Raw genomic sequence first — 27,680 nt, forward strand, 5'->3', positions numbered from 1 at the left:
AAAGAAACTGCCAAGAAAAATAACATGCAAAGTGTGAATGAAAATAGTTAATCTCAAATTAGGTACTTCAAATCCCAAATTAACTCCTGGTATAAAAGAACTTGTGGCCTCAAATTTCTCAGAACTTTGATAAAGACAATAATGTGGGGTTTTTTTTCTGAAGTGCTTAGAGATGTCAGACTGCTAAATAAGATTTAAGTGTTATTAAGTGCAGGTATTAGCTGCTGTCCTGTAAAATGCAGTATGCAAACATACTGGAAACTGCTGTAGGATGCAGGGAAAAGGTTGATATTTAAATACAATTCTACATTTGACACTGTAAAATTGCATCATCAAAAAATCATAGTATTTCTGTCTTATGTTATTTTGGTGGTGAGAGGAAAGTGACTAACTATAACAAAATTCTTGAAATACCTGGTGCTAAGGTTAGTGGCCCTTATTTAAAACTCATTAACTTCCCTCATTTTGTATTGCCTTTTCAATAGTATGAAAATACATTTTTTCTTCCAGCCTAGCCCAGTGAACAGCAAGACAGGATCTTTTTTAATTTTCTGCACAGGTGTCCATCTCGGTGGAGATGCATGGTCTCCACCTCTTCTTGCAATGGTGTGATTCCATGTAGGTCAAGGACAGTCCAGCTCCAGAGGTTTTTACCCTCAGTCTTGTCAAAATTTGTGTGCAAGAGAAAACTGTTTTGGTGAACTTACACTAATCCTCAGTGAGCTGACCTTCAGATCCCAACAGCAGTGTACAGACAGCTTTTCTTTCCTGGAGGAAATCAAGGACTTGATCAGGCAGGGAGCTGCAGGCAGGGTTTGAGTACATCTGGCAGTGTTCTGGAGAACTCTGAAAAGCCTCTTGCCAAGTACTTAGGATCTGATCTGTGGGAACGCCCTTATTCAGAAGTGCACATTTGCATGCCACCCTACCACCTGTAGTACCTGAGCTGTCTCCGGAACTGGGACTTCCTCCTGTGGTGTATGCCTCCATCTCATCATTTCTCCTCTGTATTTACAGCTAGTTCAAATAACAGGTCCAGGATGGGCTTGTGAGAGGAGGGAACAACAATGATCAAAGCAGCAGAAAAAGTTTTCAAAGTACTGTTGGGAAATCATGTGTTGTTTTTCTTTGTTTAAATTTTTCAGCTTTTTCCATTTCTTGGTTAATTGAGGCAAATCGCCGATTCACCACGGCCTAACAACATCCTTGTTTCTGATGATGACTGTGTATAGTAACAACAGCAGTCTTAAATGGGAGAAGTTGGTCATCAGAGCTTCCAGGCAGTTTCAGAAGAGCTATCCTAATTCACAGCAGTTAAATATCTGTCCCCCTGACTTCACTTTGCTACTTCAATGAGTAAATAGTTTCCAAAGCATGCATGACTGCATTGAAAATCTTAAAAACTGGCACTGCATGAAAGAGCATTGCCTGGCTACAAGGGATTCATCACACCAGCCTGAGATGTCTCCAGCACAGGCTTCAGCCTCCAAACTAACCATGACTGCTAAAATACCATTTCTCTGTGCCACTTCACTGTTTGTTTCATGATGAGAGGAACCTGAAGGTTCACCTTGGAGGTGCTCACTTCTTCAAATGGACCGGTGAAGCCCACATGTTTTATCTGGAGATAACAGCTCTCTGTAGACCCGCTATATTCAGTGTTTCTGTTATGACCAGAAGACCCTTAAAATGTCCACATTTCAAAAGTTATGACATTGATTAGGCGTTCTTCACTCACAGTTACACCAAGGAACTTTACCAAACTGCTGTATCACAGCAGCCCTGATATTTGGCTTACTTAAAACCAGATCACAGAGGGTAAGAGCCCCCTGTTAAATTAGATCTAGAGATAGACAGAAAATGCCTCTGAAAGCCAAACTGTAGCTAAAATACTTTGCTTCTATCAAAACCCAGCAATGCCCCATAACATTCAATGTTTTACTGTATTTTGATGACAACATTTTGTATAAGAAATACCACCTGGAGGATTATCTTGTGTCAATCAGCAGCCCTTTCCATTTCAGCCATTGATTATGACCAGCGGATGTCTTTTTTTTTCCCACATTATACCCTCTAAGGTGATATCAGCCTAGAGGTTTTGTACCTTCCCTTGGACCTTTCTTTGGTATTTCTATTGACCTGTCAGCAGCAGCCTCATGAGATCTTGACTTTGTTGTTGGAGGTAACCTGGGAAGTTGCCAATGCCATTTCACCATTTCACTTGTGCCACTTTGCTGTCATGGCCTTCTTGGTGGTGTCACTGCCAGGCATCAGAACTGATTCACTCTTTCTGGGGAGTGTTATTTTTCAGATGATGTAGGCTAGGCTTAGCCCAGCAAATCCTTTTTCTGGCAGTAGCAATTGACCATGGAGAGGTGTGAAGCCAGGTACAGGGCACCAGGGAAGGGAGCATACGGAACATTTTAAGTTAGCTTCACTGACAAAGCCAGAGTTTCCTGAAATTATGGCCTCTGTGGACCTCATGCTGCTTAAAATGAAAAGGAAACTTAAACCAATTAAGCCTGCGTATTAATTGAGGAAATACTTACGTGGTTCTAAATTTCCTTTAACAGCAGCGGGGTTTTAATTTTTCATTTGAAAGGATAGTTAATTCTCACCTAAGCTTTTTTTCGCCCTTTCTTTTGCATTTTCGTGCTAATTCACTCTTCATTTTAAAGTTACTTTCCAAACACAACTCTACTCATTGTAAAATATAACACAAAATGAAAATCCCTTCAACATTCAAATAAAAGTGACTTGGAAACTGAAGAAGAAAGCTTTCAAAGGGCAGACCTCTGTAGCTTTAATGTTTGTTTAAAATACATGCTCTACACTTTAATTTCAACTTCTATAATTTACCTCACTAAGTCACGATTCTCAAAGGTGTATGAATTCACAGGGAGCTTGCACAATGCATGAAGTTCAACATGGGGATACATTTTCAGAATTAAAGACGGCTGTACTCAGACCAGGAGAACTGCAGGAATTTCTGCTGTCACAGATTTCTTGCAGAAGTTCACTGTTTGTGGAAGGGCATTAACTTCATTCTGGGGACACAATGACGTCTGTACCAGCTCAGGCCCTGTTAGAAGTTAGTTATTACCAGATATGTAAACTTTTTTGGATCAGCTTGCTCTGCATCAGATGCAGACACATAGCATCATCTTTCCACTCAGCCCAAGTATAGAGAAATATTTCTGTGCTAGCTTTATGCCTTTTTTATCAAGTTTAAGCTGACTTCAGTATCTTCTCTGTTAGATGTTCTGTGACAAAATGACTCCCTCAGAATTTTTTGAACACATTTAAATTGACAGAATAAGTTCATAAAGGTTCAGTGATTTGTATCACGTCGTCATGGCATTTCTGACTCATTATATGGAACATCAAGACTATGTTCAGGGTGATGCCAAAACCAGGCCCAAGTTCTTGAAAAGTGATCCCCACTGATCTGCTCACAAGCCTGGCAGGCTTGCAGACTCAACTTGAACTCTGATAATATAGGCTGAAGGGCTCTGAAAGAATACAACTACCTCCACACTTACTGCCTTTCTGCTTTCACCACACTGTGGACACAACAGAGTTGGATAAAACAAAATAAAATCTGAAAACAGGTGTTATTTCCAACAATTATCTGTTTGATGACATGGCTCTTGTAAGGATGACACAATGACAGGAGCCAGAGAGCAGGAGGAAAAGCACAGGATACGTGCCCATGTGCTTTGTGGGGAGGGGCTGGGAGATCCTTGCACAAGCACTGCCTGTAAATGCCTGCATAGCCACAGCCACTATTGTGTTGGCAAAGCAGCTTTTCTTATTCCAGGGCACAAATGTGGCATAAGCAGGTTGTCTCTCTCCTGAAGACAGATCCCAGAAACTCTGGGTGAGCATCCCCAGGTGCCCTTTTGTGAGATAAAGCGCATCAAGACAAATGTGAGGAGAGACAATGCTCCCTGAGGAGTTCTGACTCAGATGTGGAGGAAAAGAGTTTGCTCACAGCCACTACAGATATGGCTCAGGGCCTGTATAAGAGGTGAAATAAGTGTCACACTTGGGTCATGGGAAGATAGCTACAAGCCAGCTTAGCTACAAGCAGAGATAGCCTGTGACAGCCAGTCACACTCAGTAATTGCGTGCTTTGTGTGACAGATAGCAGACCCAGAAACAGCGAGCTTGTTAAAACCCTAGAGCATGGGCAGTGTACAAAAATATACATGGGATCTTCTCAATTAGCCCAAGCATGCAACAGTGGTTTTTACACCAGGTTTTTGCGTCGTTGCCTGGTTTAAGTCTAGCTGCAGGACTGACAACTGTCCCATATGAAGTACAAGACTCTGGACTGCACTGTGAGTTTAGGCTGGGTAGATCAGTTGGGGATGTGGAGTCAGCAAAAGACTGTGGCAACATGAAATCACCCTTTCTTCTGTGCAGAAGCAGTCTCCTCACAGAGGCTATGGCTCCATGGATGCAAATCCTGTGTGGGCATGTTCAGAGTCAGATTCAAAATGCCCCAGTTAGGTGATGCAAATTTCTGAACTTCACTCTGCTGGTTTAGATTTGTTCTGGAAGCATGTCGTCCCAGCAAACTTCATACCATTTTAGCCATCAGCTTCTCACGTCCTATGACTCTAGATGGACCAGGTACCATGTTTCTTCATCACAACCCCAGCATAAACAAATGACATAAAAATTGTATTATGTTATTTTCATATGTTCATTTGTGATCTGGATTAAGTTAGAACTGCTGGGTGCTCCAGTACTGCACAAGTGTGATATTAATTACTATAGGACTAAGGTTAACTTATCCTCTTAGGCTATACTACAGTGCTATTTGAGGTAACTCTTCCCAAAATTACTTTCAGGACATGGTTTCGTGGTACCTAGATCTCTGTGCAATAACTTGAGAAATTCCCACTCTCACATAACTGCCCACCACTCATTTAAAGCAGGGTGTTAATGGGAGGTAAAGCCGAACTTGCAAAAAAAATAAAGACGGTGTATTCTTTTTTGCTAAGATCAGCCTAGCTATCAAACCACAATACAGGGAAGCCATGCCAGCACAGCTGAAAAAACAGCACAGATGTGGAGCCTGGCAGGGGATGGAGAAAGGTGGGCACCTCCAAAGTGCTGACAGTGCTGACTGTACTGTGTCTTCCCGCATGGTACCGAGCAGCTGTGGAGAGGGCTCTGACTCACTTTGCCATTCTTCCTGCACTAGCGGGACTGCTATATTTAGACAGCCCCTGTGTTTCAGGAGTCCTTTCAATCCAGTCCCCAAAATGCTAACAGACTAAGCCAGCCAGAGTGTGGGCAATGATGGCCTCAAAGAGTACAGCTGGTGGAAAGCTGCTCCTTTTTGGCCCTGTGCAACTTAAGTCACCTACATCATCATCTACATGTGCGTCCCCAAGCTTGGGTCCAGCTATGTGCCTAAGCCTTGGCTCTGTGCTGGAAGGAGGGAAACCCATCAGTGTGGGAGGTAGTGCAGTATCCTGAGGAGAGGGAAGCAGCAGGAAGTCACCAGCAGCAGTGTGTGTGCAACTGGGCAAGCAGAGCTGCAGGAACATGTCCAGCCCATATGGCATTATTAAGATGTAGCATGAGAAAACCTGGGTGTGCCGGCAGTGATCACACAGCAGCTCTCACATAGAGGTGTGACATTGGGGTGGTGGAAACAGCAGAGGAGAAGAGGAGCCGAAGCTGGAGGGAGGCTGATTGTGTGGCATCCTTTTGTAACTGATCTACTCCCAGTATGTGTTGTAATAAATAGCATGAGGAGAACAGTCTCCCAGCCTCCTTCTGCTCCATTTGCAGCAGGAGAGCTGGACTATGCAAAGCCTCACTCAGCCCCACTCACTAGCCTGTCCTCTGTTACTTATCACCCTGTGGGAACTCAGCACATCACTCCTGATGTCCAGAGCTACCGAGAGAACCCCTGGGGGGGGTCGGGGGCCTTGGAATGTTGCCAAAAGCACTTGGTGGCTTGATTTTGATCCATCTAGGGATGTGCCACCGATGTGTGAGGCGATGGAACCTGTGGGAATCACTCGGGTGTGAATGGTGAAGGGGAAACATAGTTATAGGGTAAATTACAGATTTTGGGGTTTTGGTACAGGGGGGTTATGGAGACAAGATGGAGGAAACAAGGCATATCACAAGACTCTTCTTTCTTCTTGTTGTCCATCTTCTGGTGTGGTGTTGGCACTTGGGGATTGGTCTGGGGTGAGAGTGTATCCGATGACGAGAGTGATAGGTATTGGGGATAAAAAGTAAATATGTTATACGTAGTTTTTGTTATAAAAGATGTGCCCGCTTTGGGGGAAGGTCAGAGTGCCTTTGGCTGCCGTGCTAGTCAGACCCCAGTCGGGCAGAGAAGGGACTTTGTAGATAAGATATAATAAACAATTCTGAAGACCAAAAAACCCTGGAGTCCAGACTCATCTTTTGAGGTACAGCCTGCCAGAACCATCCTGGGAGTGTGTGGGAGCAGAGACGAACAGCCGAACTCCATATCACCCTAGTTGAGCCACCCTCAGGGATTTTTTCAGCCAAGGAGAGAACGATTTCCCCACAGTATGATGGGGCACATGTCTAACACTTCATACTATAAAGGAGGTCAAAATCACTCCCATTTTCCACATAGAGAACGGGAGTGGAAGCAGGAAATGAGATGCCCCAAGGCTATGGGATGAATCAGTAGTAGAACAAAATGAAAATTCAGAACTTCCTGTCTCTTTACTCATCTCCTTGAATACTGTTGATGATTAAGCTCATAAAAAGTTAATGCAGTTGATGACCTCTGCATCTCTGGTCAGTGATTAGGGCCCTGGCATATTAAAAGTGGAAAATTATAGAACAAAGACAATTTCAAAGAACTTAAAAAAAAATAGAAGGCAAGGAATTTCTTTTGTGGCTACAACATAAATGTTGGGTTCCCATCATTCCCACAGTGTCTCTTCCAGTAAGGAAGGAAGTTTCTCTAGTTTTACCCCTATGGGTCCACTGAGAGTTGAAATTGGCTTAAACCACAGCCACAACCAAGAGGCAATGCTATGGTTACACTTCCTGCCCTCCACTTAGTTTCTGACCCCTCTGTTTCCCTTTTGTTAACACAACAGCTCAAGGAGACATGTGATGAACCAGCCCAGAGAATTGATCAATAGTAACATTAGAAGTTATTTTCCTTTTGTGGGCTAGCTTTGCTATGAGTCCTGGCTCACTAGACAGCTGTAGGAATGCTCATACCCACACAAGAGATGAGTGTCATTCAATAGGAAAAAAATGGCCAGAGAAAGAGGGGCTCAGTACCCCTCTTTCAGGGATGCTGAAACTGCAGGGGGAGCTGCAACTCCTGTGTTCCCTTCACTGCTATGAGCACTTTGAGCAGGAATGGGTGCAACTGTCTCTGAGGGTGATGGAAAGCAGCACATAGGCTCCAGCCTTCTCCTGCTTTGCTCCTCAATAGATGGAGTGGATTCAGATTTCTTGATGCTTCTACTGAAGTTTGTCATTAGAAACACTGTATGTGCTCTGTAACAATCCACAGGGGTGGTTTTTCCTTTCCTTGCATTTAGTCGTCATTATGATTTTTGATGCCTGTCTCACTCCATCTCATTTCAGGATTGCTGGTTTCACTATCAGGAAGAGTTAAAACAGACTGCTCATCTTCTTTCCAGTGGTTTTAAGTTTGGTATTTCAACCTTTGGACTTTCAAACTGGGTAAGAACACTGAGCTGGTGAAGAGCATGATGAACATGTGAACTGAGTGGTTTTGGCCGCAGCTGAAGAGGCTTCTTCCTCAAAAAAGCAAGCCTTTCATCCCTCCACTTGAGTAGGAAGGAAAAGGAAGGTGAGGCGTCGTGGTGCTTCGCTCTGGGAACTAGCAGGAAGCTCTCTTGTGGCATTTACTGCTTTATGAAAACTATTTTTTCCATAAAGTTAGAGGATGCCTTACTTTTCAAGAATTCACAGTCTTGTTGCTAGCACTTTAGCAGTCTTTAGTATAATACTAAAACACACCAAAGAACTTAACTCACTGTCATGAAACAAAAACTTAAAGCAGAGAGGGGACACTATGGTGGAGCCACATCAGAGGTCTGGTGAAATGATGTATGTTGGTGAAAATATGAATGGTGAAAATGTTTATACAGGCTCAGATCCTCATCTCTAAAATCCTGGGCTGTACTTTTCAGAGGCACAAGCAAGTTGTTACATCCTGGGCTTGGAAAACTTACAGATCAGAGTTTGGGCTTGAAAATCTTTCACCATTCAGAAATACACATCAACAGTCTCTGAGGTACTATTAACAATACAGAAGAGGATTCTGGAGTTATAATAGACATATGACACAGGAATGCCATATTCATACTCAACAACAGTGAAGAAAGGAAGGATCAGGAGTGGGTTGAAGTGAGGACCTCACTATGATGCTGCATGGGGAACCCACCATGAACATGAGATGGAAATCCGTTTACCCATATTAAAAAGGAAGGCATTAGAAGCAGAAATGATTCAATGAAGGGTAAATATGGAATGAGTTCAATTCATGGTATCACTAAAAAGACCAAAACTTGCTAGCTGGCAAAAACCAAGGAGAAAACACAGCAGAAGTCAAAAAAATTAACATAATGAAGAAAATAGGAAATGATTGGTGTCTCTTCCAAAACAAGAACCATCAGGATTTTCTTTGTTCAGTCTAGCAAAAGGTGGTCTCCACACAACCTAGCCCAGCTTTGGAACCCCTGCCAGAGGACACTGTAAGAGCCACAAGCATGTATGAAACCACAAAGTAAATAGCTAATCTAATGGAAGGAAAACATAATCAAAAAATATGAAATGCAGTGACACCAATGCTGCTAAAGAACTCCCTGAGCTGTAGAGAGTTGGTAAGATAAGCCAGGGAAGTATTACTGGATGGTTAAAGTATCCCATTGATCTTCTCTCAGCCTTTACTGCCGGCTGCATCTGGAGATGGACGCACGGACAGACGGCAATGGATCTGACCTACCAAGGCTTCCCTTACACATAAAAAGACTGAGTTAAATAAGCCATGTAATGCAAACTAGGCAAATGATAATAAATCTTTGTGGAAATCCACTTTTCAAAACCTACTGCACCTCTAGACTTGACCTTATCCCTGTGCATGCATTCAGGCAGACACATCATCGAACCCATTTGAAATTATTTGCCTTTTCCCGACTATGGGTTCCTGCACAGAGAACAGTTTCCTGGTTGAGGCTGGAGTTTCCTTTCTTTGTATCTACACTTAAAGTGAAAATGAAGTATGCCATTAAACTGTTATGGTAATTTATCCTTACACTTTCTGCTCAACAGGTTTGCTTTGTTTCAAAAGTATGTTTCTGTGATACTTATAGCTATGTATATGTAATTTTGTGGTTAAATTAGAAGAGAGAGGAAAACCCTGGTTCCCACAGGAAACATAACTCGACCTCTTGCAAGCAGGTAACATTTTTGCCATATCAGTGTGATAAAGAACTTCAATGAGAAACAAATCCTGCCAAGGTTTACACCTGTGTGCAACTGCCTGATGTGTCTTGCTCGAGTGAGGTTAATGAGATTTTTCCACGATTCAGATTCTGCTAGAGGAATCTTCTGGGCGTGAAGGGGGCCTGAGACAGCTCTGTCAGTAAACGATGTATTTACATAGGAGAGATGGATCTGGTTCTGTGGGCCAGGGTTTGGGTCTCCTTCTGTAGAAATCTCTTCACGAGACACTAATGTTTTTCCTGGGGGGCCTGGGGTCTCGGGGCAGGGGGAAATGTGACATTTTGCTGGTCATCTCACCGGGGATGGGAAGAGAAAATATCCCCACCGCACGGTGAATACCAGCCGTGACAGACCCACCCTGTCCGCGCTGCCCCGCAGAAGCGCGCTGGGGGCTGCGGGCCGGTCCTTGCCCCGGGCGCGGGCAGCGGCAGCGTGGGCTGGTCACGGCAGCCGGCGGTGGGGCGGCCGCACGGCCGTGCCGCGGACACGCGTGGGGCTCCCGCCGGCGGGGTCCAGCGTCGGGGGCGGCGGGGAAGGGCCTCCCTGGATCGCCCCCGCCCCGTGGGGCTATTGTTGGGCGGCGGGGCGGGCAGGCTGCACGGCCGGTTCTCTCCCCGCCCGCGCTCGCTGGCTCCCTCCCTCTCTTTTCTCTCTCCCCGCGAGTTTACCCAGCAGTGCTCTGGTGCGGGCGCGTTTCCGCCGGTTTTTCCTGTTGGAGAAGGGAAGGGGGAGCTGTTCTCTCTCTCTCTCCGCTCGCAGTATATTTTTTCTCCTCCTCCTTCTCCTCCTCCTCCTCCTCCTCCTCCCCAGCTATCTTTGTCTGGCTCGCAGCACCCTGCTCCAGCCCCGCGCCCCTGCCCCGCCGCCGCCGGAACGCGCAGCCTCTGCCTGCCGGTGCCCGGCGCCGTTTGATGCGAGGGCAGCGCCGCGGGAAGGGCTCGGAGACGGCGGGGGCTCCGCCGCGGCGCTGGGCGTGAGCCGCCCCCCCATGAGAGAGCGGGGCCGCGGCTGCCACTGCCGGCTCCCGGCGTGAGCGCCGCCGGCCGGGCCGAGCCGTGCCGTGCCATGCCCGGGTGCGGGGCGCATCGTGAGGCTGCCAGAGGCTGCCGGCACCGACGCCGCTCCTGCCGCCGCCGCGGCGACATGGTGTGAGCCCGCTGCCGCCGGGGACGCGCGGGCAGCCACCGACTCACCCGCTCACCCACCGACCGGCCGGCCGGGATCCTCGGGGGGATCCAGTCCCGCACTGCAGCGCGGGGAGACGGACGGACGGACGGACAAACCGCAGCACCCCTTCTCCTTCTTCCTTCCCTTCCTTCACCTCCCTTTCCCTCCTCCTCTTCCCACCATCCATCTATCTATCCATCATCCCCCCCGCCAACCCCTCCCAATGCTGAAGAGTTTCAACCCGGCGGGGCTGGAGTGAAGAAGGGAAGGGCGGAAGGGAGGAGAGGAGTGGAGCTCCGCGCAATTCACAGCTGCTCCAGGGAGGGGGGAGCGGCCTCGCTATTATTTAACAGAGAAGAAAAAATATTTAAAGGAAAAAAAAAAGAAGAGACGGGAAAATGGCGAACGATTCTCCTGCAAAAAGTCTGGTGGATATCGACCTTTCCTCCCTGCGGGTGAGTGCCGGTGCCGGGGGCCGGGGCGGGGGCCCCCCGGGGCTGGCGCGCCCCTTGCCGGGGCTGCGGGGCCGGTGGGGTGGGAGCGGCCGGGCCCGGGCCCGGTGCCGGGGCGCGGGGGGCCGCGGCCGCATGGGGGGAGCCCTCCCGCGGGGGCGGGCGGGGGGACCGCGGCCCTGGGCTGCTTTTCCTTTGTTTGCATGTATTGGCATGTGCGTGGAAAAACAGGGCGCAACAGCTGCACGCCGCCAGCAGCCGGGTTCGCTGGCTGGGCTCTGCCAGCAGCCATCGCCTGAACAAAAATGTAACCCCGCTTCTCTTCTCCCCTTTTCTCCCCCGCCCCTTCTGCCCCTTCCTCCCCCTAGGACCCCGCTGGGATTTTTGAACTGGTGGAAGTGGTTGGCAATGGCACGTACGGGCAAGTCTACAAGGTTTGTGTCAGAATTTCTTCTCCTTTTATTGTTGCCGATTTTCCAGAGGGTACCCGGTGCCTGCGCCGGGCTGAGCACACGGCTGAAGGCGAGCCACCCGCACTGGCAACCGGAACAGTGAGGGGTAGTAGAAGTGTTGCCCTTGTCATTGTTGCTGGCCTTGTCAAGTTTGTCAGCCTCTTGGCTTCTGATTTTTCAGATGGGTACAAATTACTTTCCCGAGTACCCATCCTGTAATGATGAAATACGCCTTTATAGTCCTTATTCTTCCCTGTGCTCCTTCCAGAGAAATGACCAAACCAAGTGGACACTGTCAGAGTGTGGCTCGGTTATACAAACACGTCCACAGGCTTATTCTGCTTTGCTGCTGGAAGTCCTTCTGGAAGTTGCTGCTGCTGCAGTGACTTTAGACAAAGACATTTGCCTTAATTAAAATTGTCACCCGGTTTCTTTGAGAGTGTTGAAGCTGTGGAGTTTGGGGCGAGTGCATCTGATGGGCTGTGCAGAGATGAGGGGTGCAGAATGACAATAATAAGTGACCGAAGCAGAGAAGCTTATTTTGTGGAAATCAGAATTCCCAGAATAACCTGTTTGACAAGTGTATGACTTTAAAAAATAGAAATCAGAGAGTGCCCATGTGGGTGTGAAACTAGCCTACTTTTTCCTTTTTTTCTTTTTTTACCCTTTAGTGTGCAGTCAGTGGAACAAACAAATCTTGAGCTTGCATGACTTTGCAGTGAGTGCTAGCTACCAGGATGACTAATTATTTGCACAGACTTAATACTTGGCTAAAGATTGAAGGCTCTAGCCTTAAACTATAGAAATGAAAGATGCATTTGGAGAGAGAAGGAGAGAGATGAAGATGCTTAGCTGCTTGTTGGGTTTTTTGGTTGCTTTTTTTTTGTTGTTGTTTTGTTTTTCTTTTTGCTTATAAACAAGGGAGTGTAATTGGTCTGAGTTTCCCTGATGGCAAGATACTGCTGCTTGCAGCTCCACCAGTAACTAAATAAAGCGCTTTGCTGCCTCTTCTGCAAATGAAACACATGTCAGTTTGTTTTGAGGGCGTGAACCTCAGGCTTTCTGATGGAGAATTAGTCTGCCTGTGCAGTGTATTCGTTGCTTTTTAAGACTTGAGCTGAATAGCCAGGCTGCCGCTGTTGGTATAAAGCTGGAAAAAAGAATGTGGCTCAAAGGGCCACAGGAGAGGGGGAAGATGAGTAAAAAGGTGCCCTTTGACACAACCTCAACCATTTAATTTTTTTCTGCCATTTCAAAGGACGCAATTTTTTTCTGTAATCATTTGCTCCCAGACCTTGCATCATCTGAACCCTTATTTAAAAAAAAAATAATAGGGTGTGAATGTGGGACTTGAAACTCTCCTGTTAATTATTGCAATTTAGTGCATTGTTTCTCAGTGTACTTGTTAATGCTTTTGAGTTATTGAGCAAAGTCCTCCTTAGTTTAACTGTCTTGACAACAGAAATGTTAAATTTCCTTTTCTTTAAATAAGGTAGAGCTCTCTCAGAATAGTTAGCATTAAACATGAAACTGGGCACGTTTATTGTCTTGGAAGAGTTGAACGAACACCTGATGTCTAAGGGCATCAGTGTCACTGTGATAATGGGGAGCAGCAGGCAGTCTCTTTTCTTGCTGTAGAGCCTGCTAGACAGTAATGAATTGACAGGTGTTTAAGGTGTTTTGGGTTGGCACTGCTTCTTCCTAGGTATTTGCCCACATTTGTGTACATACACTGATAATGTGGACACCTAACAAGGCTGTATGTAAACAAATAATATGAAACCAAAAAACTTCCTTGCTGCGATAGATATCTTTCTTTTTAAACTAATGAAGTTAAGTTAAAAAAAAAACCAAGCAGTTGTTGCAAAGTTGTTGCAAAAAACCCCAACTTTTCTTGGCCACATATTTTGCTAGGAGAAATGCTCCAGGGACACCCAAAGATGAGACTGTATGTGTATGTTATGAGGGCTTTCATAGGAACTGCATAACCGAGGGAAAAACGTGTTTACGCCGTGTTTGCTTGTTGCCTTCCGCTTTCCTTCTACCCAGCAACCTCTTGAAATCCCTCTTCCTGGATGGTTTTATTTCCCTTGTAAGCGGTCCGTCATCCCGAGGGGCTGGGGGTGGCGTGTCAGTTGCTTTTGAGGAGCCGAGCTGCGAGATGCAGTTTGATGTACTTCCACATTCGTGTACAGGCATCAGCGATGATGTCACCCGGGAGCGGGATTGGCTGGCTACCTGCCACTGCGGGGAGGACACGGAGGGAGCCGAGAGGCCATGACGTTATCTCTTTGTCTAGCTCATACACCCGCCGATGATGCCGAAGGTCGTTTGCCCGGCTGGGCAGTCAGCTTTCCAGCAGCGCTGGGAAGGGGACGGCGCCAACCTGTTGAAAAAGCAGAAAATAGCCCTGTTTTCCTCCTCTTTGCCTTAGCTGAGCTAGCTGGAAATAGCTCATCTATCTGGCTGGAGATATTTCTGTAGCTAGTTCTACCTTAGCTATTTATTTAGCTATATGTAGGTGTGTAGATGTTTATACATGTATGAAATGGGAGGGCAGCCCTTGGGTGTTTGGCACCTAAATGCAAGTGGAGTTACTCCCGCATTTTGTGCATTGAATGGGTTGGCTTAGGTGGAGTGTTACTGTGGGTCTGGGACCTCAGGGGTGAGGTGGTAAAAATACTAAGTTTTCTGTTACTGTGCTTGAATTGGGGTAATGGCTTTAAACTGAGAGTAGGTTTAGATTAGGTATTGGGAAGAAATCCTTTACTGTGAGGGTAGTGAAGCACAGGAACAAGTTGCCCAGAGAACTTGTGGATGCCCCATCCCTGCAAGCATTCAAGGCTGGGTTGGATTGGGTTTTGTGCAGCCTGGTCTAGTGGAAGGTGTTTCTGCCTATGACAAAGGGGTTGGAGCTAGATGATCTTTGAGATCACTTTCAACCCAAACAGTTCTGTGATTCTGAAATCTATAGAGTTTATATTATTTTCATCTTCATAACCTTGCTTACACCTCTCCTGTGTGAAGAAGCCTTTTGTGTCAAGAGCAGCTTGTTATGCAGTGTGAATTAATGGGGGGAAAAAAATAGATAAAAAAAAAGGAGGTTCCCCAGCAGAGAGGAAGGGGCCTTGGCTCGTTCATCCTGGGGCCAGGCAGAGCTCTACTGCTGCTCGGAAATCCTGGGGAATGAGAGTTGTTTTGCCTTTCGTAGTTGGTTCGAAAACGGACAACGATGGCGTGGAAGTTGCACCACTTAGGTTAGAGAGAAAGCAAAGGGTTAAACGCTGCCAAGTACGGCCGGCTGCGTTCCCTCCGAGCCGAGGCGGAAAGGACCGGCCGCAGAACCCCCTGGCTGGCTCGTTCTCACACTTTTAAGGAGTCCCAGGCCAGTGCTGGAGTTGGGAGGGAGAAATTTCCCTTGGGTAGGTCGGTATCAGCTGGCGGGAGCCGAGCGGCGTGTGCGGGCCGGCCCGGGCCGCGCCTGTGCCCGCGGCGGGCGGGGAGCCCCGGGCCGCCCCCCGCCCCTGCCCGCGCCGCTGGGCCCGCGGCGGGCTGGGCGGCGGCGCCGGGCTCGGCCCGGCTCGGCTCGGCTCGGCTCGGCCCGGCCCGGCCCGTGGGGGTTCGGCCGCGGCGGGGCTCGCGGTGCCTGCCGCTGGCGTGTGGTGCCGCTGGGATGGCGCACGGATGTGCTGCCCTCTCCTTCCCTCTTGAGTCATCCCGGTCCCGCTGCCGTGTAACTGGGACTCGCAGCCAGCTCACCGAGTGATCGGCTGCCTTAAGGGCTTTTTTTGATCTTTTACAAGTAGTGGGAGAAGCATTTTTGGCATTGCTGCGGTTAGGTTTTAGTTTTTCACATCCAGCAGTAAGCTTAATATGAAGTCTGGCTTGCACCAAATGAGAACACTCCTGCAATTTGTCTCAAGATGAGGTCTGAACTGGGTGTTTGATTCCATTCTGGTTTTTGGTATTTTGGGTTTTTTAGTACAAAAATTACCTGTGACCTAAGGGCAATTGGTTAATACTTTTGAAATTTTAAAACCTCTATCATCTGATCATTCATAGAGGTATAAAACATTGTAATTTTGCTATTGACACTGAACTATGTGAACTTGCTTAGTCACTTTCTCTTTTGTTGTGTATGTGTCTGTTTTTAAAGACATCTAACACTTTGACTATTGTGAGTGTGCTGTTACATCTCACAGACATCGTAATTCTCTTGTGGCAGCAATGACTTGGGTGGAAGGATGTATTCGTGGGAGTCCTGAGGCATGACAGGAGTGCACCAGCAAGATGAGAATTAGAGGTTGATACTCCTAATTGCCCTCAACTCAGGCTGGAGTGACTTTTTCTAAGAGTCTTGTAATAGTTAATTCATAGTGAAGGCTTCTTTTGTTGATCTATGTTGCAGCCTTCCAAAACTGCATGTAAATGATGTGTATTGTCTAACTGCTGGCTCGTAAAAGGAAGTGATGTAAGATGTGATCGTTTAAATGCTGATTTGAAAGTAAATTAAAACTTTGCTAAATGTTTTCCCACGCCAAGGACACCCTATTTTTGTCTTAATGGACTTTCTGTCTTGCAAGGTGACTGTGTTGGGGGGGTAGGAAGATAGGACAGTTCTTGGTATTCTCTAGTAACTCAGTTAAGGGTGTTTTTTCTGTTCTCTCCCCTTTGTTTCTCCCACTGCTAAAGGGACATCATTGTGGATTCAAGTGATTTTGTTAAACATGAATACAATTCCAGTCCTATCACTATAAAGACAAACTGTACTGGGGATCAGTGAGGTCACTGGCTTTCAGGAACTGGTCCTGACCAGCTCTCTTAAGTAGGGATTGCACTTCTTCCCTTACTCCTCTGATTTTTTTGTGGATTGTGTTGCAAAGTGAGACCTTGCTGTTTTAGAAATTGTCAAGGAACAGGCAGTGGCTGGAATTTTGGCATTTTTTGGGTCCTTTAGCTAGATGTGTACTCTCCTGTCCTCCCCTAAACTGGCTGAACTTTTGACCAGTTCTCCATCACCCAAATCCTTCTTAATTAAATACACAAAAGCTAGGCAGGTGGCCAGTGGGGATTACTGATATTTATTTTTATTTAAAAAAAAAAAAAGAAAGAGAATAAAAGAAAGCAATGTGCCAGTTGTGGGTAACCACATGTCCCTCTTGTTCTTCCTCCCCCAGCCCCATCTGTCTGTTTGCAAAATGTAGGGGTTTTGCAAACTGCTGGGGCAGGGACTCCTTGTTCTGAACTAATTAGAAGAGGATCCAGTGGTCTGGGACTTGGGTGTGTGCAGAGCTTTGAGGTGATGGATGTAACAAGATCCAGCCCAGAGTTTTGTGCTGACATCTAGAAATTTTTTTCAGCTTTCTGTCGGAAGATATTTCAAGTGGTGTGGATAAAATTTCAGTTGAAATCATCTGGTACTCTCTCCTTGCTTTTTGCATATGTGGTCTCTCTCCCCCTTGGCAGTGGTGGGGGTAATTTCCCTGGGCTTGTATGGGTGGATGGTTTTCCCTAACAAGGTCTCTTCTTGCAGCTGGCGTGAGGAAGGTGAACTTTATCTGTAAGGCCTGGAGTAGGGGTTTTTAGTCATTTTGGGATAGTGAAGAAAGGAGGAAACCAGGAAAGTACACCTTCCATTCCTTACTTAATTTTTATTCTCTCCTAGCAGTGTCATGTAGTTTGGTGACATGTTGTCAACTTCCAGGAACCAGAGCCTTCCTTGGCTTGATAGTGTGCAGAAATCCTTCTTTTGGTCTCTGTGATGATGGCTGGTCTGCACCTCCCACCCAAGGGAATGATGTAGAGGAATGTCCCCAAAGGCAATGCAGCATTATAAGAGGTGCTCACCCTTTGCATTTCCTTGCCTTCAGCACATACATTTTTTAGTATAAATTTTTTGGACGAGAATGCTAGCTAACTTTTCTCATGTGGTCTAGCATGTGTTTGTATATACACATTATGTTCTAGTCATCTTTTCAAGTGGTACTTGCTGTTGCAAAAGCGATTTTAGCCCGGTACGTTGTATGCCTACCCTCCTGAGATCTGTTTTCTGTGGAGGAAAGTGGTATTTTTGTTTTTTCCATTTTACATTTCTGACGGTACACTCTGGCTCCACCAGGCCTTGGATGACGTTGATATTTAAGCTCAATAGCATTAACTTGCACAATGTGAGCTTGACTGTAGTCAAAGTTACAGTAAGATCCTTATCTGCATCGTTATTTTAGGTCTCAGCCCACAGAAAGTGGTGGAAAGAATTCAGCTTGCTTGAAGGGAGAGGTGGATTTGGGAGGGGATCTCATAGCTTTGCACTAGAGTTCTCTTATCAAATACTTTATGTTTGTAACATTGAGTCCCTTATTATTTCTCTGGTTAGCACAGGCTCAAGAAAAGATACTGTTGGCTCTGAAATCAGAGAGCTATGGGAAGGAGGAGGAAAAAGCCCACCTCTTGGGAACCTTGAGGCAGCTTTGATTGTAGAGAGCTTGGGGATTTTGACATTGCACCTCAATATTATTTCTTAAGTGTATTTTCTGCTTTGGATGTGTTGTGTAACACTTTCACAGAGGCACAAAAAAATATGACACTAGTTAAAAGCTGTGAAGTACTACTGAATGGCCAGTATGCTGCTGTGAAGCTCATGATACCTCCACCTAAGCCTCATTCCTAGTCCCTTGTCATATCCTGAGCAAGGCTTGATGAATCTCCTCCAAGGTGGCCATGGGGCCCTGTAGTCCTAACTCAGGTGGTATCTATTTCAGTCTTAGAAAAAGGACAGAGCAGCTTTTTAAAAGAGGAGCAAATACTGACTAGAGACTTGATAGTATTGCTGGCAAAGCACTGCCCTGTTCTCCCAGGCTTTGCTGTCCTGCAGCAGGGTGAAATCTGCTGTTCTGAGTGTAATTAATAATTACAATTTTACCTCAGTGGTGTTGTTTTTAATTTGCTGCTGATTGGGAAATCTGTGAAAAGCACCACTAAAGAAGGATGAAATCACAGAGGCTGTGGAGTGGAGATGCTCTCCCTTTCAGAGAATTTGCACTTTTGAGGCACATAAGGATCAGATAGAGGTATGGATGGAGTAGGCTTCTCTCCACTTTACTTAGAAATCGGTGCAACTAAGTCCTATCTGTAATGTCCTGTGCAGCTCAACTGGACATAAAGGTTGTTGACAAGGTTCTTCTATGGTCTCTTGCTTGATCTTGTAGTTGCAAGTGAAGGGTGAAATCTATGGGAAGATTTGGAGTTAGGAAGAGATAGTAGGACAATTCAGAGAGAAGTAGTCTACTGAAGGCGAATTTACAGAGAAAATCAGATGAAGCAGAGTATGGCTTAAATGTAGAGAGTGAATTAGGGGACTGTTCATAGTTGTGGGCAAGAAAAAGTAGGGTGGAGTCAGGAAAGTGCTTAATATAAAAAAAAGTAAGGGACACTTTAGTAGAAACATATTAGCACATATCATTTATATTAAAATACATATAATATGAAAGAGATTAGCTTTTAGCCATGGCAGCTCACTAGTCAGCCAGGCTTTGGGCACCAAGGGAATGTTCATTGACACTGTTCTTTGTGCTGATTTCAGCATGGCCCAGGCTGAAGAGATCTCCTTTAGCCCACCTAGCTGTGATGTGACTGTGTGCCAGAATAAGGGATGTCTTTTGGGGGAGGTTGTTTCACACTCCTGGCAGAATGCATCTTTCCCACCGGGCACCTCCCCGCGTCGCTCTGGCACTCTGGCTGTCATTATCACTGTACAAGTAGAACACTGCAAGTGCCAACAGGTCTTGATTGGCCTGTCTAGCAGTGAAACAGCTAACGTGGTAAAACTCCTAACATGGATGCAGTTATACTGGTATTGTAGGGCTTATCTAGTAATGTCTCTGTCACCTCCCTTTGGAGCTGTCCCGTGGCGCATTGATAACAGCTGCTCTCCGTGCAGGGATCGCAGTGACTCATGGCTTTGTACCTGTGGCTGAAGGAGCCACATGAGCTGTAGCCACTCTCTTCCTGGAGCAAGGTAGTGCTACCCCTGGAGAAGGTCTGCTGTGGGCTGTGGTCAGGATGTGGCTGCTGGGGCTGTTGGTGGTGTGCCACGGACGTTTGTCTGCTTCCTCCTGTGCCCCTGTGTGCCTTGAGCACCCCAGTCGCTCTCTGGCTCTGGGGCTGCTGGTGAGGTCCACTTGCTTAGTGCTCTTCTCACCACCCTGGTTAAGAAAGTCCTAAAAGATCCCTCTGGGCACCGTACGTAGGTTTGCAGCTTTGGAGGCGTGGTGCTGCTCCACTCTGTACCTGGCTTTCCTTCTAGTGCCACTCTGCACATGGAAATGCAGGTCCACTCGTCCATCTGTGGCATCCCTCTGCTTCTTCTTTGACTACTTACTCTATGATGTCTTATCCCCCAAAATGGATTTTCCTTTCGGTTTGTCTATATATGGGGTTCCCCTTACTTCACCGGATATTTTAGGGCTCTGAAAGTTGTGCTGGTTTTATGTGTAAATATTTGGGTTACCATCTTCTGATGTTGTACCAATCCATGGTATGGGCTTGTTGGCTGTAGTTCCTGCACTTGGAAACTTCACCAGAGGACAGGTGAAATGGGAAAGTGTTACTTAGGAAGGTAAAAGAATGGCAGCAGCTCAAAATAATAGGTTGAATTAAATCTGTTTTTATTAACTCCCGGTGGACTACCAAGGCAATAGTTTGTTCTTGCTGGTTTACCTCGTACCTGATGCACCTTGGAACTGGCACTGTTAAAAATTACTTGAAGTCTTAAAAATACCACAATTTCAGTTAAGCTCTGGCAGTTTCAAAAGCTTCTTCCCAGGATTGAGAGAGAGTAGCTGTAGGGAATGACAGTGGGCAAGAGTTCATGATTCTAATATAAGCTCAAAACAAAATAAACTTGTCTCAAAACTTGCTCCCTAAACTTTGAGCTATCTAATGGTATTGGGTTGTTTTGTTTTCAAATGCAAAAAAGCTTAAGGTCTATGGCTCTTAATGTGTTACTGTAAAGTATTCTTTGCCCTGATTTGGTTTATGTCAGGGACCCCCAATATTGTTTTGGTTCATTATTTTTCTTTATTTTTGTGATTCCCAAAGAAAAATCAGTAGAAAACTTAAAAGGAAGTGCAGCTGTACTCATCATACAAGGCTGCTTTCAAGGGGGAACACTTGTAACTGAGTTATAAACCTCTACAGATAGGGCTGCAGAACGAAAGTCAGCATGCTGGTTAACCCTTGCTGTATTCCACTACCATGAGCTAGTGCAGTAATCAAAATAATTCTTGGGGGAACTGGTGGAGCAGAAATAATCCTGACTGGAAGTCCTAATTAAGTTTGTTTTGTGCTTCATAAAAAACTGATAGTGCTGTGTATCTCTAGTTATGTTACAGTGGCCTGATGGGTGAAAAATGCATTTTTTAGTGAGAGCTGCTTTTACACCCAGATGCTCAGTAATTTACAGCTTGCTTCTGTGGAGTGGGCCTGAATGGTACTTCTGAAGATGCTTAAGTAGGTGGGCTGCTTAATGCCCTTTTGCTGTCTTATCTGAGCTGTGTGCTCTTGGACTCAGTGGAGAGAAATAGAACATCGAATGGCCTCTGGAGATAACTACCATAGGATGAGATAAATTGCTCTTTACCTGAGTCTTTGTCTATTAGTTAAAATGGGAACTTTTGATGAATGACATTTTGATGAATGTCTCGGTTTTATGTCATCTGAATATCTAAGATTGGACAGGTTGACCCCACTCTGTACCATGCATGTAGCAGCTCTTGCAGTCCATGCTCTTTGTGGGGTATGTAGTAAGAGTGAAGATGCCTTTGTAAGTGAATGCATGAAAGTGAGTGACATGTAAAACCCCACTTGCCCATCATGGGAGGGAAACATCCATGTTCCCAAAAGCTTGTAAGTGACCTGTTTTTGCATGATCCTCTGCACTCTTATATGAAGTATGATAACTTATATGAGACAGTTTTTCTCAATCAGATTCCTCAGAAGTTTTGCAGAAATAAATCTATCTGTGTGAAAAGCAGTCAGTGCCTTGTGTCTCCTCTCTGGGTCGTTCTGTTCAGGTAGATTATACATCTACAGAGAACACATTTAATCTAGGTTACTGTTTGTCAGGTGAGAATTAGAGAGGTACTTCAGTTTTTTGATGATCTTGATAAGGGTTGTAATTAAGTGCCTGACATTCAAACTGTTTTTTCAAATGTGTGTTTCTCTGTAAGGTATCCTTTCCCATCAAACCTGTTATTTATTTATTTATTTATTTTTCCCACCTGTGGTGTTGTAATTGCTTCTTCCTGTCTGTAGGCTCAGCTAGTAGAGTTCAGTCTGGATGTGAATCTTGTGTTTAAATCTCATCCTGTTGTAAATCCAAGTGCCTTTTCTCTGATTAACATTTGGGTTTTTTGAGACAATATCCTGGATATTCCTTCAGCAGTTACAGCAGACATTCCTGAAGCACTTGAAGTTTCAGATTCCACACCATTTGTTAAACTGAACTTTTAGTTGCATGGTAATCTCCTGTATAAACACAGAAGGAAGTGGAACTCTCATGTGCTTCTCTGATACTCAGGTTGTCCACTGTGCTTTACTACAGGGTGAGGAGGTGGGAGGGAACTATGGTAGGGAACTGATGTAGTTTGCTCCCAGCCATCCAGGAAATAAGTGTCAGAGGTACAATCTAAACCTCTGAGCACAGAGTAGTTACGTGCGTTAATCAAAAGAGACTCCTGGGGTCAGTTTTTGTGCTTGCCCATGCCAAAGAGAGGGAAGACTTTGCATGCTGACCCTGTGGTATCATAAAAACTGCCCAGAGAAAGGGTCTAAATGTCTTGGGATGACTGGGTGGGTGGATCTCATAGAACAAATCTCATGGTACCCCTGCTTGTTTTACTTGTATCTGTGGGGGAATTATGTGCTGGCATGCAGTTGGTGAGGTTTCTGCTTAACTGTCTTCTGCAGAAGGGCCTGAACTGAACTGCTCACATGTAACTGTATTGTTGTCTGTAACGGAGGTGAGGAAGGTATTAGATTATTTTACCATGACTAAACAGCAGCTTTAAGACCTTTAAAATTGGTATATTGACATTTATGAGCAGATACCACATTACAGTGATAGCTTCAGGGGCCTTCTGCTGCATATGAGAGCTCTTGGTTACTTTAGAAAGCAAATAAATGAAATTTTAAAGGTACCCTAACACAGCTAAGCATGTTAAATCGAAAATGCAAGGTGATGCTGTGGCCTTAGATTATCCTGTCAACCGCTGCTATTTCAGCAGATGAAGTTAATGATGTACTGTCACAGGAGAAGGAACAAAAGGTACATCATTGAGAGCTGTGGGGGAGCCTGGGATGTGAGAGCTTGTCCTGGGGTCTCTTTGGAGTAGTCCCTGTGCTGCAGAGTTGGGATTTGGCAGAGCTGGCATGACTCCAGGCTCCCTTAACTTCTCGCCTTTGCCTGGGTTTCTGGTGTGGTCTTGTGGGGGAAGAAAGAATGTCAGCCTATTAATAGTGACAGCACAGGATTTCTCATCTTCATCTCTTAAGAATCACTGGAATGCTTTGAATAACAAATAAATGAAAAATCTCATTTTCTTTTTTTTTCTTTTTTGTTTTTAATCCGGGTGTTGTAAAAGGTGTACTTTGCTCTTCTTTTCTTTCCCCCACGTGGAAAACACTGAAATTCTCTGACCTGTCTTGTCCTTGGGGACTATGGATAACACTCTGTAGAGCTCCCCCTGTGCATTTTCACCACAAGTTAAGTTCTGGGGTGATGACAAGTGAATATGGAGAAAATGTTTCAAGTGATGTGAAAGAAATGTTACGTGCTAAATAACTTGAGTGTTAAGAGAAGGAATGGGAAAAGCTTTTCTCTTAGCCTTTTTGCAATCTTATATGGGAAGGAATGAAAATCTTTAATATTGACCTAATTTTATTTGTATTTAAGATCAAAGAGCCTTTGTGAATGAGTTGCTTGTCTTGTCTGTCGGTGGCTTTATTGTCTTGAATGGCTTGAGGCGCTAAATCAGTTCTGAGTAATGTTACCTTTCCTAAGGTTTCCTCTGAGGTAATGGAGGAGTGCTCTAGTTTCTTCTTCAGGAATAAAGATATATTTGTTATTGAGAGGACTTCCTTTGGGCTAATTGCTGAGTTTGGAGGTGCCCCCTCTGGACCAAATGTTGTGGCAGTGCATGTGCTGGGCTTTGGGAAAGGATGAGAGAAATGGGCAGTGAAACCACTGTTGTTGACACTGCTGCTTTGTTCACAGATCAGGTCCTTGGCTTTGCAGTGTCCTCATCTGCTGCTCCTCTGCACCTCTGAGCTCTTTGCTAGCAGAGTGTGTAGTCAGTGCAAGCTGGTGTTGTAAGAAAGTGTTTTCATGTTTTGTATATGCATATGCTCCGGTTGCACTGGGCTATGTGGGAAAGGGGAAGGTTTTTATTTTGTGCTCCCCATCAGAAGGATTTCCCATTGCAGAAAGGAGAAGGGAAGATTAGGCAGACAGATGGAATACCTTGGGTGGGATCTGGTTGCTTTATTCCTGCAGGGAGAGGGATGCTGCTGATTTACATGATTCAGAGCTGTGCTGAAAGTGCTGGGTCTTGGAGATACCTGGGATTGCTGGAGAATCTCTTGACCCAGTAACACCATAATGTGGATTTTAATCTTTCTGTGTAACTCAAGAGAAGATGGGAAAAAGAAATACAAACAGCATTTCAAATCTATAAAGATGGCATCAAAGTAGTTTGTAGATCCTTGTGAGTTTGGAAACAAAGCCATTAGACTTGAGTATTAAAGTGTTTTGTTACTGCTAAAGTCTGTTCACCCTGTAGGATTCCTATGCTTGGGAAAAGAGGAGATTGTTCTTAAGGGAAGAATCCCAAATCCTCTTCTTTCTTTTTTTTAAGAATTCTTTTTGTGGGTGCCATTGTCTCATCTGTTGGCTGTTGTGAAATGGCACATGTGGATGAAAACCCACTGAAGACGGTATGGGTGGTATGGTACTTTTGGGGTGGTAGTTGTGTCTGCTGAGCCTTGTCTGCTTGTGGGTCTCTGTCAGTGGTGGAGGATGCTGCTGACTTGGCAGTGCCTCTTCTCACCTCCTCTGCTCTGAGATGGTGCTCATTTGTGGGAGTGAGAGGTGCCCAATAAACAGGGAATATCACAAAGCCACTTGTGTTGCTGAAATTTATCAAGACCTGTCTTTTTGTCAAGGTTAGCTGAAAAGTTTGGGTTGTATCTTTCTTGCAAGAGCTCTTGGTTTAAAGCTCCATTAATTGTGTGTCAGTTACTGTATGTGTTATGATAATAATCAAGTGCAAAAGACTAGATTTATTTCAGTAAACATTTCACCTAGTAAAATTTAATGGCTTTTTCTTTAAAGGCCGTTCCTTTTTCTCCTGTGCAGATTGTGCACCCAGCAGCAGTACAGTGTTTCCCTGAGAAATGTGTTTATAACCTGACATTGAGATGCTGCTCTTTCCAAGACACGGACAGGGTTGTTCCAAAGATGCTCAGTCCTGAGTGTCTTTGCAAGGCAGAGATTGAGTTTGCCTCTGCTGTACTGGCTTTTGTGGGTTTCTTTTAATAGTGACTATGGACAGCTTTGAAAGATGATAAAAACAACATGCTGAAATGACTAGGGACTGAATCACAGCCGTCAGCAAAACCACCTCATTTCGGGAACGGTTCTGCGTGACGGCAGAAAGTCTTGTGAGCACCCGAGCCAAACTTCTCTTCAACAAGTATGAGATTTCATGGTTTGAATGATTTGAGGGAAATGTTCTGAACATCTTTGCTGTCTTAGGCCAACAGGAATGCACATCTTTAACAGATTATGACACCACCTGTATGCTCATGATTTAAGAGATGTAAATGTCGTTTGAGAGATAACAAAGTGTGGTGCATGATAGAAGCAAATCCCTGTGCAGAGTTGAGGTGTATATTGGTTTAGCTTAGATTACTTTTGTAAAGCTAGAAGTACTTTGACTCTCCAGGAACAGACCCTGTCTGCTGAAGTCAGAGGAACTAAGAACTGAGTGTCAGCCTGGCTCTGGAGCTTGTGGTTAGAGCTGTGTGGGCAAAGGCTGGCACATTTTTGGTTTGAGACAATGTTCACTTGTCAGACTTGTGAGAAAGAAGTATTCTTTCTAGAAAGAACACTTTTTGGAAGTGCCTCAGGTCCTTAACTTCTTGGATTTATTCTTTAATATTTTCTTGTATAATAAATTTTGTAATTTTGCTCTTTCTCTTAGTGATGGCAGGTTTCTTTCTCTTTGTGTGGTTTGTTTTGTCCTTGCTGTCTTCCTTCATATTCATCTGATGTGGGTGAATTCTTCCTGCTAGTCTCCCTTCCTCTAAATTCTATACTCGTCAACTTTTGCATTTCTTTCTCTAGACTTGTCTGAGGCTTTATATTTTTGTCTAAAAGTAACTAACAAATAGAAAGGATATGGTTAAATCCACATGACCTCCCGTATATTGGCTGTAGCTCTGTCAAGATGAATGAGGGATATTTGTTTTTTACATTTGTGTTGCTCCACATGCATTCTGTTCCTTTTTTTTTTTTTTTTTTTTTTTTTTGTGGTCTCTTTTTATCCTGGGTTTCTGAAGGAATGAAGCTTTGCCCACTTCATTTTGTCCTCAACACTTTTTCAACCTCAGGGTGGACTTTACCTGAGTTTTGATTTGGGTTATGGGTCTGAAATCCTTACAAGTTTCATGAAAAAATAGATGAGTAGGTAGATAGATGGGAGTGAGAGAGCCTGTTTTCTCTTCTCCTCCCCCTTGCTTCTCTGTTAAACCCCCTCATTATTGGTCATTGGGATAGTGTGTACCCAGGCTTCAGGTTACCCCTGCTTGCAGATCTGTCTTCTGCTCCAGTGGGGTATTTTTTTTACCCTGGTCTTTCAGAGGAGATGGCTGGTGCCATTTTCTGAATTTTGGGTGTTCCATCCCCCATCAGTCAGAGGAGCTCTGAGGGGAGGGAATGCTCTCTGCTCTCTCTCAGGGCTTTTGTCTCCACTGGGATTGAAGATGAGAGATCTGGATATGCTCACTAAAGTGCATTGAAAGTCTTTGTCTAGACAAGGCATGCTGCCCTTGACACATGCTTAGTTGGTGTGGTTTAAAGCCTCGGGTACTTAGTGTGTGCTAACCTCGGGAGGTAAATCCAGGGCTAGACAAGCCCCCTAAGGAGGTGGTGGACAAGGTGGGGATTTCTTTGCATTTATTGTGACTTCAGCTGGTGCCTGAATGCAAAACTAGTAGTAAACAGTCATAAACCCTGGATGCTTTTTCTCTTGTCAGCTCCTGTCTGAATAGGGGCTTTTTCATGACACATGCTTGTTTGCTCATGTTTCTCTTTTAAGGAAAGCAGTTAAACTAGGCAATAACCACCAGTAATTCAGTGCTCTGTTAAGCATGTAATAAACCAAGCCCCAGATCTCTCTCTGGAGCCATTAGAGACTGCCACCCTTTGTTTCTCTCTTGGTGGGGAGGAGGGAAGAAATGGGGCAAGACCGGCTTTTGGTGTGGGAAGGACAAAAGGGCGCTGAGCAGGGGAGAGGTGTGATTGTGCAGTGCTCCCAGGACAGGCACCACCATCCTGCCCCAAGAGCGCAGGGTCAAACCCCAGCCCCTGCTCTCTGCCTGTGGTGGCAAAACACTGTGAAGTCTGCTTCAAATTTGTTCAAAGAGGAGTTGCAGCCCCTTGTGATTGGTGCCAATTCGATGGGTCTCAGCTCTTCCTTCTGATGCAGGCACCTCTCCTTGACTACAAGGCTTGCTATCAAATTCTGACCTTTGTTTAATCCAAGAGCAGCCCACCTGTGGGCCAGCCAGTAGCTGATTCTATTCTGCTCTGCTTGCAGTCATTGCTAAAATACAGCCTTCTACTGAGTTATTAAGTGGACTTCGTTAGAATTTTTTTTAAAAATAAAACTAGTCCATGCAGGTGTTGGTACAGAGTAGAAACAAAGGAAAGGCTTTTACCAATGTGTGGATACATATTTAGGACACGTGTATTACAGAGTTCTGGGAACCTCTTGCTGTAAAAACTGAAATTGAAGTACCATCTCATCTCTAAACTGCCCCTGTAAGC

The 27,680-nt window shown here is 45.1% G+C and overlaps 1 protein-coding gene across 9 annotated transcripts in view; it reads left to right on the plus strand.

The window, feature by feature from the left end:
* Positions 1-10,931: 10,931 nt before the first annotated feature.
* The window catches only part of MAP4K4 (mitogen-activated protein kinase kinase kinase kinase 4), a 162,572-nt gene continuing 145,823 nt past the window's right edge, over positions 10,932-27,680 (plus strand). For all 9 annotated transcript variants that reach the window (XM_050980991.1, XM_050980998.1, XM_050981012.1 and 6 more), the window contains exons 1-2: positions 10,932-11,126; positions 11,492-11,557. In XM_050980991.1, coding sequence (XP_050836948.1) covers positions 11,070-11,126; positions 11,492-11,557 — 123 coding nt within the window. In that variant the 5' untranslated portion in view covers positions 10,932-11,069. The remainder of the gene's footprint in view (positions 11,127-11,491; positions 11,558-27,680) is intronic.

Source organism: Serinus canaria, chromosome 1 (assembly GCF_022539315.1).
Source record: "Serinus canaria isolate serCan28SL12 chromosome 1, serCan2020, whole genome shotgun sequence".
Taxonomy (NCBI): domain Eukaryota; kingdom Metazoa; phylum Chordata; class Aves; order Passeriformes; family Fringillidae; genus Serinus; species Serinus canaria.